We start from the raw sequence: 12,710 nt of genomic DNA, 5'->3' as shown, positions 1-12,710 counted from the left end.
CTTCTTGTCTATAACCGGCTACCGGCAGCCCACAGCTACGTTAGGTGTGTTACCGCCCCCTTCTGCTTGGGAAGTTAGCTGCATGGATGTGTTCATGGGTAGCTTCTTCTTCTTCGTCATCTTCTTCTTCTTCTTCTTCTTCTTCTTGTCTATAACCGGCTACCGGCAGCCCACAGTTACGTTAGGTGTGTTACCGCCCCCTTCTGCTTGGGAGGTTAGCTGCATGGATGTGTTCTTGGGTAGCTTCTTCTTCTTCATGTTATTATTTCATTTTCCCCTGTGTTGCTACACTTATGTGATGTTGTCTTATTTGTGGGGCTTAAATAATATAATAAGGGCAGAACTGCGTACCACAAAACACAAACTAAGGCCAATGAGTTTATTTTATTTGAACAAGATAATGCAAAGTGACTCATACCTTTAAAGTATTGATACAAAGTGTAAAAGAAACAGATTCATTACATTCTCCGGGACTGCTCGTCGTCCGGCGTCGTTGTGACACGTCATAAGCCTGCGTCAATGACGCAATGACCGGCGGACAGAAAAATGACCCGAACGGTGTCGGAAAGTGTTCATTTCGCTGGTGAGTTCGCGACACAGGCACCGACATAGAATTCCCCAGACGGTGAGCTGATGTGCGGCGCTGCAGAGTCGTGGGAGCCGCTCAGGACGAGACCTACATGAGGTGACGGCGGACGGTGCTCATCGCCGCCTGCACGCCGTAGAACAATGCTGTCCCTGCTCCGGGGAGGTGCGGCAGCGGCCGGTGTCTCGCGTTGTGCACGAACGGCGACGCAGAGCAGGCTAGCAGCGCGCGGGCTGTGCCGCGGACTCCCAGCTCACGCCGCCCGGTGCCGCAGCCCGGCGTCGCCCGCGGGTCGAGGACCAGCCGCCGGCAGGCAGCTGAGCTGCTCTGGCGCACTCCGCGGGTCGGAGCCTCCGTCCACAGGTACAGGTCCCGGTGTGAGCTCACTGGTCCACTCTTTCCCCTTGTCTGTGCCAGTGACTCGCCTGAGTGTCATCATCATGACCCAGTGGACGTGTTCGTCGTGTGCCAGCAGTGTTTTCCACATCAGATGCGCGAAACACGCGAGTCGACAGCGACGAGGCTGATGCAGGAAAGTCGTGAAAGTATGCTGGGAAGTTCTCAAACGTGTCCTATTACACAGATGTGTATACATCCACGTTAGTCACCACTCGAAAATAAATAGAAAAAATAGATGATCCCTCACAGTTGGTTCTGTGCATTGACTGACTGAAGGGCAACCTTGACCTGATACATTTTACTTTATTTTGTTGTATTCACAAAGATTCATTCTCAAGTAATGAACCGTGTGTTCTTGGTCTGGCCAGTGAAATCAAAAATAGACAAATAAAACAACATGGCGTGCAGTGCAAACAGGAGAGCAGCTGTGTGTAGACAATCTCCTGGGTTTATACACTGCCAGAGGCTATCAAGGGCACAAGGACACATGGGCATGTGGACTGGCGGAAGCTGGGATCGAACGAACAACTACCCCCTAATAGTCATATTCATATTTTACAGTGCACCCAACATGTACATCTTGTGCATTTCTTTTTGTTGTTGTTGTCAGGTCCGAGCAGTTGGTCACTCAGGAGCCACACCTGTGGAGAACTGAGATCAGACAATGTGGGAGACAGAGTCACTCTGTGCGGCTGGGTCCAGTACCTCAGGTATCATGTCAATCACTGTGCCCACATCCATCGGTCTTATTGATGGTTTGTCAATTAATTGAAACCCTATTTATGAACACTTTTTCTTGTTTGACTATTACTTTTACAGTAACAAGCTGTCTTACCACTATCGATTGTTCTCTGGATGTTGTGTATTGTATGTGCTATGCTGTATGTCATTGAGGTCTACAGTATGTTTATATACGTGTGTGTGTGTGTGTCAATCGTGTTTGTCAAACTCCATATTGATGTTTTGTTTTGTCCACACACCAAATATATTCAGTTTACTTTCATAGAGCCGGAAAGAAACCACTAAAAATATTCACATTTAGGAAGCTGAAAGCAGAGAATTTTGACGTTTCCCCCCATAAAAACTACGTGTGAAGGCGGGGTTGGCCTTGTTTTATAACAATGTGTTTCTGCCTCCAACAGACAGGATCTGTTTGTCATCTTGCGAGATTTCAGTGGCCTGACGCAAATTTTAATTCCTCAAGAACAAGTAAGGATGATTTTTTTTTTTAAACTCAATACCATAATACAGTGTCTGTATTATGTACCTTGTATAATCATATACAAGTATGCTGTAAATTGCAAAAATGTACCCTGTTCTTCTCTGTTTAAGTCTGCAAGTCATTTGAAAGCAGTTCTGTGTGACCTCACAGCAGAGTCTGTCATCAAGGTTACAGGAACCGTCAGACGACGACCAGCAGGACAGGAGAACAAGGTCTGTGAACATTTTGTTTTGGCTTGCATGGTCAGATTTTTTCAAAGTCTTTGAATAGAGCCCGACCGATTAATCAGTTGGCTGATAATATCAGGCCGATGTCAGCCTTTTACCTATATATCGGTGTTTTGCTTTGGTTTGGTTATCAGCAATAATTTATAATTATCAAAGATAATTATGAATTATGAAAATCAATAGAGCTTATTTATCAATGTTAATAGCAACGGGGTACCACCCGGAAACCGGGACCAATCGACAGAGCGTTCCGTCTCGACGGCTCTTGTCTCGTACCGGTGCTGTGTGCGTTTTCAAATGCGCACAACGAAGAGGGACAAAAAGGGCGGATTCCGGTTCGTCCAGCGAAGTCGGGAATCCTGGGGCCTGGTTCAGCTGCGTGAACGGTCACCTCTTCTGGTTTCTAGAGTAATCGTCGCGGTGGACGAAGTCTAAGTGAGAAGTGGTAACCGCCTTTGTAGGACAGAGGAACCCACCTGATCACAGCGCGAATGAGCGGTGGGCATCGCATTGTTTTATAGAGTCTGTGACGTCACGAGACCCCTCGCGGTGCCATGCGGGTCTCTGCCAATGAGGGATGCGAGTTGGGCTGTGTCCAAATCACGCCCCCAGGTGGGAGACGTGGGGTCGCCGCAGGTCGCTGCGGGGGTCCAGGGGTCTTGGCTTCCTTTCCTTGTTCTGCTGAGATGCCTGTAAGCCGAAGTTCTCATATACCCACGGTGCTCGTGCAGAACATCGGTATCATCGCTTATGTTTGCCGATACAACATCTTTTATTGTACAGATTAAACAATGCCTTTATGTTTACATTTAACGTAAAATAAATTATGTTCAGGTTCTATATAGTTGATTATAGTGAAGTTTATGGTTAAACTAAAATATCAAGCCTCAATTACATTTCTTTGTCATAAAGGTTTGATAACTTCAGATTTAAATAAAATATATATATACAGTATGTATATCGGACGACGTACCGGCATCAGCCCCCAAAAATCCATTTTGGTCGGGCTCTACTTTCAAATCATTATCTACGTGTAGATATAACTAAATGTATCTCTTAAATTATTATTGTTTGTCTCACTTATCCCCCCTGTTTGGGGGATAAGCATCCCAGAGTATATTTTTCTTTCTATCATTTCTAAGTGGATTATAGATCTTAATTCATAATGGACATTTGATATAATAATATCCTTTACAATTGTAGGTCGCACAGGATCATAAAAAAAAATAGTATCGTGACTGTGGAGGAGGACGTGTGAATTTTGAGCTTTCTTAAGCTGATGATTGTGTGGGTGGGAGGGCCAAACTACAATATCTACATCTTACAAATGACTACAGGTGATGAAGGTGTGCACAGCTGAATATAAACAGAGTAAAAAGTAGCCATGAGTGGCAGAATAAATAAATACTAAAAGGATGAAAAAGAGTAGATAGAACCAAACAGCAATGGGGTTATTGCGAGTAATGATATGATAGAAGTTCATTGTGCCACTCTAATTCTAAGAAATGTTATTATAGGCTATAGATAAAAGTCATTATTATAAAAGTAATAATAAAAAAATGTTAAATTACAATATTATGTATTATAACACTATAATACAATACTATTATAATTATGTATACTATATTATACTATTATCCACTTGTAAATGAACTTGAGACATAAATTTGGCATCTTGGTCATAGCTCAGTTTTGAAATCTTGTCTGTCCTGCCGGGCTGATGATGGGCTTAACTCAGCATAACACCGGTAGTTTCCACTTAAGCTTTTCACATTCCCAAGAACGTGAAAAGCGTTCAGTTCGTGCAGGGCCCTGCTGCTGCGACCTGACAAAAATGAAATTAGGTGTCCCTTTAAAATATGTTATATATATGTTCTGTCTTTGACAGAACTAATATTTTAGTTTTCTGTCCTAAGATGTTTTATCTTCTTGATTGGAGTGACTTTAGAAATACTCCTGTGAGCAGAGCCATCCAGAATCGAGTGTAGCTGTATGTGAGTCCCAAGCTAAGCCTGCCTAAGATGAAAACCAGACGACCTTAACTGCTAGACCTTGTGGGAATACGTAGGGTAGAAGACATTTCAACAGCCTCTTCAATAAACATTTTTAAGTATCTAATCACTGAAGTCATCCGACATAATTTCATCTGATTCAAATTTGTCTCTGCAGGGATATAAAGTGTGAGCTGTCCTCTAACATTTGGTGGTTAGCAGAGCAAATACATACTAAGTCATTTATCATTTTGAGTGTTTTGTCTTCTCATACTGCTGTGTTCATACAAAAAGGTGATGGCAACAGGAGAAATAGAAGTCCTTGCTGAGAACGTGGAGGTTTTCAATGTGTGCCGCCAACTGCCTTTTGAGATTAAAGACTTTGTCAAAGTAAGTGGCTAACGTTACATGCATGTGCACAACTTTACAAATGCTCTGTGTGGATTAGTAAACATGTTATTAATAGTAATTGATTTTACAGAAATCGGAGTCTTTGCGGATGCAGTATCGCTACCTGGACCTGAGGTCCACTCAGATGCAGAGGAACCTCAGACTGAGATCTCAGCTGGTGATGAAGATGAGAGAATACCTCTGTAATGTACACGGTATGGAGACTGAGATTTATTCTCTCTGCTTGTCTTTTTAATGGTGACGGTTGACTGAAGCTTGTCCCAGGCCAGGAAACACAAGCCCTGTTCAGACCTAGCATCAACATGTGTCTTGGATACCTGGATCATTTAAAATAACATAATTTGTTTTTAGAGAATAGATGCAATGTACATGTTTATTTGCATACAGAGAGAGGAAGGGAGATCTAGTGGTGACTGGAGAAAAAGGACGGCTTTGTTAATTCCAGGTGTGAGCAGGGCCACAGTGACATCACTCTAACCTGCCACTGTTAAGTCACCACTTCCTGTAACCTGCCTGTAACTGGAGTTTGTGGGAAAAAAAGAAAAAGCCTACACGAGACAATAGAATCCTAGAATTCAGTCCCCTCTGAATGTATCATGCCTGATTTTCCAAATGTTTTTTTTTTCTTTTGTTATTTGTAGGTTTTGTCGATGTGGAAACTCCCACTTTGTTCAAAAGAACACCAGGGGTAAGGTCTATTGATACTATTTTATCAAAATCATTAAAAGATCAAAGTTACATCTCCAAAATTTTGCAAAAATACATTCTAGGAGTGACAATATTTATCTCAAGGGCCCTTCAACATTAATATAATATTTTTTAGAAAATCCTCCTTGCAGGTGATCCTATAATGACTTTAAAAACTCAGGTCATCTTACTCACTCTGTCTCCATTTTGACAGATGATGACTTACCTACAGCAAAGCCAGTTATGGTTAAAATTTTATTCGTCACTTTTCTTAAAAGGTCTCATGTTTGAACAAGACACATTGTGATATGTGATGTTTAACTGAGACCCAGATTTTGTACTTTCACTTTTGTTCCAGGGAGCCAAAGAGTTTGTGGTTCCTTCCAGAGAGCCTGGCAGGTTCTATTCCCTCCCCCAGAGTCCACAGCAGTTTAAACAGCTTCTCATGGTGGCTGGTATCGACAGGTGGGTACACACACAGGTTTTTACACCAGTTACCTAAACAAGAAGACCAACACCAACATCTCTATGTGTCATGGTTATTTTGTCTATGTATGATTGATGATGATGATTTGCACATGCACATTACACATCTTTCTTGTTCGTTTGCGTTTCCTCTGGGGATTTAGGGGGATTTTTATTTGGTGTAGAACCTGCGTGTCATACAGTGCGTATACATCTTAGTACTTTTATCAATTTGAGATTGCTTTTAGCAATAAAAAGTGCTCTATAAATGAAATGTATTATTATTATAAATACTTCTACGATCTACCATTGTAAATGGATGGGACAATAACCAGATGGGCAATGATGCTAAGTGTGTTGAAGAGGAGTTTAGTATCCTATACTCTGCTACATTGGATGGTGGATCAACCTATCAGCTTGCTTGATGCTCAAACTTGCATATGTGTTGTTGAGATTTTAGAGGGGAGTGTGTTAGCTCCTCTGCGACACCCTTCTATGCATAGATTCACAGACGTGGGTATATCTTAGCAGAAGCATCATTCCTGTGTTATTGAGAACCCTGTGCTGTTTACCAGACTCAAAGGATGCCATAATGTAATGTAAAAGTCCAGTTTTCAGGCAAGTATATTTTATCTCAAATGTACCCAGTGCTCACTAACCATGAGCTGTTGTACACTGTGAAAACATCAAATACAGCCCTTTCTCGATTTATTCACAATTTCCTTTTGGCTGTTTTTGTCTTGACCTGGGACAGAGACAATGTTTTGATGCTCAGATTCAGCATGTTGTCACTGTGGCAGGTACTTCCAGGTGGCTCGGTGCTACAGAGACGAGGGCTCCAAGCCAGACAGGCAGCCAGAGTTTACCCAGGTAAGACAGGGGCAGGGAGGGGGAAGTGGAAAAAAATGCATTCACAAACTGCATAAAAATCCTTTCTGTCATAGTTTTATACCCATGTGATCAGTGTTGGAGCTGAAATATTCAAATCTCATCTAAGAATTGAGAGCAATTTTCTGTCATTGAAGTTACTTAAAGAGTTGTTCCCGCTAGACCACATGGGAGTACACAGTCTGCCTTAACCAGGTTTCTGATGGCCTTCACTCACTTATGTAATTGTATTTGATTTTTTTTCTTTACCTCATTGATTAGCTGCATGTTGGGGTGAATGGTACAGTGGATGTGAGACACGTACATGTACATTTTTCATTTAATCTAGTGGCTGATTAGATTTGGTTTGTCCTGTCTTCGGTGGACTTGACTCTCTCGTTCATAGTCCTAGTCTGCGTCATCTGACGGGTTTATTCCCTCATCATGTCTTCCAGGTGGACATTGAGATGTCTTTTGTTGACCAGGCAGCGATCATGTCCCTGGTGGAGGGCTTGTTACAGTATTCCTGGCCCGCAGGGACCGGTCAGATTAAAGTTCCTTTCCAAACCATGACTTATGAAGAGGCCATGAGGGACTATGGTGTGGACAAACCCGATACTAGATTCAACATGAAGGTGGGTGATTATTGTGTCTTGAGATTAACCTTGTTTTGCCCCTATGGACTATACCTTTTTATGTTCAGATTTGCTCTTTCTGCGATACAAACTATCTTCACAGATGCAAAACATTGTCATTCTTATCACAAAAGCATCCCCAAATCTATCAGGCTTGTTTTTTTTTGGCTGAGGTGGGATGTTGGAATAAGAATATAAACGACACAGAGACAGGACAATAATCCTGTCAGGATGAAAAACATTTAGTCCAAATTGATTTCAATTCAATTCAAAATACTTTATTCATCCTCCAAGGGGACAATTCAAGGCAAGCAGGTAAGCAAACAAGGCGAACAGACAATTCATCCCCACACATGACTAAAAAACGGACAAATCTAAAAATCTAAAAATACAAGTGTATTGATGTACACAAATGCAGCAAATGCAGTTATTGGCGTGCTTCATTATTTATTGAGTGTGATAAACTCTCCCTTTGTTTGTAAAATGCTGTGTTTAAACATCTAGATTAGAGACATGGAAAGTCTGGAACAGTGATGTGTTTTCTACTGACCTATGCTACTTGTGCAACTGCTCCTTTGCTGCAAGCTGATTTTGTTGGATAAGGATAATTTGAAATTGTTTCTAAAAGGCAAATAAAGACAATTGATCCTCGTCTGTCTTCCTATCGTTCTGTCTATCCAGCTGATCGACCTCAGTGAGATTTTCTTATCTGAGGAAATTGAATTTCTGAGATCCGCTCTCAGTCGCCCAGGAGGCTGCGTTAAGGCCATCTGTGTCCCCGGTGGAGCGGTAAGAAAAATTTCCCGTCGCAGCAAATTCTTTACAATGTCCAGAGAGGACATGGTTTAGTACAACAAAGAGACATGAAAAACTAAAAGAGCGAACAGAGACTGTTTGTAACGAGTTTGCCGATATCTGATATCCATCTATAATATTCTCTGTGTTTGACGACAGAAACTTTTCTCTGGGAAAGATTTGGAAGTACTGAAACATTTTGCCAAGACTCAGTTTGGACAGGTAAATTTGTCTTTCCCTTTTTACTCTTCCATCACTTTCATATCTTGTATCTTCTTGCAATGTTTTAAAAGTTTCACTTTGTTGTAAGTTTTTATGAGTCCAAGCTGGATACATCCGTCCCGCACTCTCATTAGCAAGATTTTTCAGGAATGCTTTCATGACATTTCTTTCAATTTAGCACAAATCCTCTCTTAAGAATGAATTGATTAGAATTTTGGAGGTCATAGGTCAAACTTACTGTGACCCCACAACACATGTTTTTGTCCATAACTTAAGAATTCTTTGACTAATTTTGATAAAATACACTTAATACATTTTTATTAAATTACTTCAAAGTCATCTACATATACTATTATAATTCTAGTTTCCTCTTTGTCTGTTGGAATGTTAAGTCTTAAGCAAGGTCAGGCCGCCTTTGCCCATATACGATCATGTGAAGCTCACAGTCAAACAAGACTATAGTCGCTATGCTATCTCCTCTGAACATAGCCAAATAGTATTTAACACTTGGCATGACCGGGCTGTGATGTTTTTTTGCAGGTTACTGGACATAAACCAAATTAACACTTTGATTTGAGGCATGACAATTTCTCAAGTTGATGTTGAAACATTTCAGCCTCAAGTAAACTGGTGGTCAAGTCATGCTGCTAACATGCAAATACAACTAATACCAAAATGTATTTTGCAGAAATACTACAGTACAGTCCTGGGAAACATGCTGTAGGGAAGAAACAGCACCTCTCTGATAGAGCCTGAACAAAACCAGCACTTAAGAAACTTCATAAATGTATGCAAGGCTGAATTTGACAGATGCAATAATATTTATTTTTCTTCTGTTCCAAGGAGTTGAGCGTGGTGCTAATCAGAGCAGACAGGACGTTGAAGTCTCCCCTGAAAAAGCTGCTGTCTGTCTCGTCCACAGAGGAGCTGCTGAGCAGTACTGGAGCCAAACCTGGAGACCTGCTGCTGATAGCAGCTGGTTCCCTCCACACTGTGGTAATAGTATCACTGACATCAAACCAAGGCTATAATGATGATGAAAGGAAAAGATAAGGAAATTGAACATAACATGAATTTTCACTCCTCCCCTACCCTCTGTTCTCAGAGCCCATTGCTGGGCAGTCTTCGCCTGCAGTGTGCCGAGCTCCTGGAGTCTCACGGCCTTTCACCACGAGACCTTTCAGCCTTACACTTCCTGTGGGTTGTGGACTTCCCTCTCTTCTTGCCTAAAGAGGATGAGCCGGAGCAGCTGGAATCAGCCCATCATCCATTTACTGCTCCACTGCCCGAGCACTCGCAGCTTCTTTACACCGAGCCGCACAAGGTAGCCATGTAGATCCTCTCCAATTCTGTTTTAATGCCTTTGTTTATTTTAAATTCATCTTTGGATATGTAAGAATAATTCTCCATCATCAGTGCAAGTCTCATGCCATGTAACTTCATGCTCCCAGGTACGTGGTCAGCACTATGACCTGGTGCTGAACGGCTGTGAGATCGGGGGAGGATCCATCCGTATCCACAAGGCCTCAGAGCAGCATCATGTCCTGAAGAATATCCTCAAGGTTCGTCACTGTATGTTGTGCCAGTGTTCCAGTTACCTTGGGAACCTGGGTTGTATCAAATCATAACTAGTTTTGACGTGTCTGCTGCAGGAGGATCCCAGTCTCCTCTCTCACCTGCTGGACGCTCTGGGATCAGGAGCGCCACCACATGGAGGCATTGCTTTGGGTAGGACTAACTTTCAATGGAATGTGGATAATGATAGTGACACAATGAGCCAGTGAAACATTTACATATTACAGTTACTACATAGACTTCATTGATATGATAACACAGTGAAAAAAACAGGCAGCAGTGCATTGGGCATAGCACATACTGCATAAACTACATATAAATGCTGTAAATGAAATGTCAAATTCAACAATATTGCAAAAAAATATATATATAATTAATAAGCCAAAAAGGTGAGAATGATTATACATAAAAGTTTTCTAATTTCTCATCAATGCTTTTCTAGGTTTAGACAGGCTGGTCTCCATCATGGTCAGGGCTCCCAGCATTCGTGACGTCATTGCTTTCCCCAAGTCATTCCGGGGTCATGACATCATGAGCAACGCCCCTGACTTTGTATCTGAGGAGGATCTGAAGTCTTACCACATCTCCGTAAGATGGCCACCAGAGCAAGGAGGAAAAGGAGAAGAGGGGAACTAAGGAGATGAAGAGAGGTTATCTCTGTAACCATGACAACCAGGGAAAGCAGATGAAGATGAGCAGTCATCAGACAAACCCAGCTGCCCGGCAGAGGAGACGGAGTGGAGGAGGAGGTGGCGTTTTGGCTGAATCTCAGTATTGTTACTTTGAAATGGAAGAGAACGTGGACTCAGTCTGGAGCCTTCAGTCTGGAGACAGAGTTCAGCGAAGAAGACCAGATTATTAAGACTCACTGATGATGGGTGTTTAATCCCAGATCCCCCAAATGTTTCAGAACATTGCTCTTGCTCTGGAGAGAAACACTTCAGACCTGTAATTTGCTGGGATGCAAAACGCGTTAAGGCATCCTAGAGGGCAATGTCACTAATACTGCTGCATGTCCAGTGGTATCCGAATAATTGAAATTGAGACTTATTTACTCTCTTAGCTCAGTCCTTGTCTAGTGACTGAGTCAGGTGTTAGTCCACCACAACATGAAATAACTTATTTATCAAACCGTTGAGATTCTGTATACAGAGGCATCAACATTTCCCACTTCTCTGCTCCAGTTATTCAGGGTTTTCTGTTCATTTCCAGAATTTGAGTAGAGCTGAAACAATTAGTGGATCTTAGCATTTCAATTAATTATTAATTGCATTCATTAATTGCATCAAATTGTTGAAATTACAAAAAAAATGTTTCCCTTCATCCAATGTGAGCATTTTCTTTTCATCAATTTATATCACTGTAAACTGAATATCTGTGGGTTTTAGACAATTTGCAGACCAAGACCGCGTTTAAAACATGGTTTGAATTTTACTAACTGAATAGTTAGTGAACAAAAATACAAACAGACAAGTTGTTTTTTTAGTCTGAACTTGACGCAACATGTCACACAGGAAATAGTAATCCTCATTGCAGCAGGCAACAAGCTGATGCTTGAAGGTATACAGTATTTTCATAGGTATTTAATTATAGGGTAAGAAAAATAATGAAATAATGTTTAACAGGACCTTTTAGGTGTTGAACGTTACTGATAACAACACACCTTTTATCAATCCCCTTTGTGTGTTTGTCATCTATACAGCAAAACACACTTTTATAGAACATGACTGAAACTCTGCAGCCAATCACTACAAAGTTAGTGCAGCAGCCTATGATGCATATTCCAGCTTCATTGGAATCAAGTCTTGATGAAATTGCTTTCTTATATCTTAAGTAGTTACATTCAGTTCCTGTGAGCAGTGCGAAGTAATGCAGGGCTGTTCCTGGAGCTCTAGTAACCACTGTTCTCGAGTGACATTACCAAAGTAATATTTCCTGACACACTACGTCTTTAGTTCAGTGTGTTCAGTCTGGTACATTTATTATCCTACAGGAGGAGATCATTCTTCCAGAAGGCCAGATTTAAAAAAAAAAAACACAACAATTGTGAACACAAAGTCTATTTAAAAAACTATATCTGACCACTAAAATTCATGACATGAACATGCAGACTTGATTAATTTGTCATTACCTTCTTCATCCACACCTACACCCACATGGACTGCTACACAAGAACAAGGAAAGTGAACTTGTCCTGAAAAGCCAAGCACAGAGTGTTTTATACCACATAACTGCTTAATTTAGGGTTTTCTTCAAAGGGGGCAGCCTGGCTTTAACAACAATAGGTGAAGTAAAGTCAACAAAGGCTTTACAGACTTCAACTGTTTAATGAGTGTTGGGCACAAGGTACTGTAAAATTAAATTAGCAAATAGCCAAATCTAACCAGACTTGGATGGTGGACGATGTCATTTTCTTTCCATTTCCTCTTTATTGTGTTATAATTAAGAAAATACACTTATGTCTAAGGTTTTACTCCTCCAGCAGCTGAACACACTCATGACTTTTTAAAAACAGAAATCAAACAGACAGACAAAAGATATTTGTGTGAATGTGTTGCACTTGCAGGTTACTTTGCTTCACTTTGTGTCCTGTGTCCAAACCAGCTCCATTAGGTTTAAATCTTTTAA

General features: G+C 41.3%; 1 protein-coding gene across 1 annotated transcript; it reads left to right on the top strand.

The window, feature by feature from the left end:
- Nucleotides 1-499: 499 nt before the first annotated feature.
- Nucleotides 500-11,405, top strand: dars2 (aspartyl-tRNA synthetase 2, mitochondrial). Its single transcript, XM_035633450.2, has 17 exons — nt 500-949; nt 1,596-1,695; nt 2,128-2,194; nt 2,318-2,419; nt 4,720-4,815; nt 4,907-5,030; nt 5,478-5,524; nt 5,882-5,988; nt 6,789-6,858; nt 7,311-7,490; nt 8,172-8,279; nt 8,445-8,507; nt 9,351-9,503; nt 9,613-9,831; nt 9,959-10,069; nt 10,160-10,235; nt 10,525-11,405. Exons 1-17 carry the CDS (start codon nt 730-732, stop codon nt 10,716-10,718), a joined length of 2,037 nt encoding a protein of 678 aa, XP_035489343.1. The 5' UTR covers nt 500-729; the 3' UTR covers nt 10,719-11,405.
- The last annotated feature ends 1,305 nt before the right edge of the window (nt 11,406-12,710 follow it).

Source organism: Scophthalmus maximus, chromosome 5 (assembly GCF_022379125.1).
Source record: "Scophthalmus maximus strain ysfricsl-2021 chromosome 5, ASM2237912v1, whole genome shotgun sequence".
Taxonomy (NCBI): Eukaryota; Metazoa; Chordata; class Actinopteri; order Pleuronectiformes; family Scophthalmidae; genus Scophthalmus; species Scophthalmus maximus.
This window is presented reverse-complemented; position numbering and strand designations above follow the sequence as displayed.

Coding starts and splice junctions, on each gene's coding strand:
- dars2 (XM_035633450.2), top strand. CDS start 730: ATGCTGTCCCTGCTCCGGGGAGGTGCGGCAGCGGCCGGTGTCTCGCGT. Junction 5,989..6,788: donor ATGGTGGCTGGTATCGACAG/GTGGGTACACAC, acceptor TCACTGTGGCAG/GTACTTCCAGGTGGCTCGGT. Junction 7,491..8,171: donor ATACTAGATTCAACATGAAG/GTGGGTGATTAT, acceptor CTGTCTATCCAG/CTGATCGACCTCAGTGAGAT.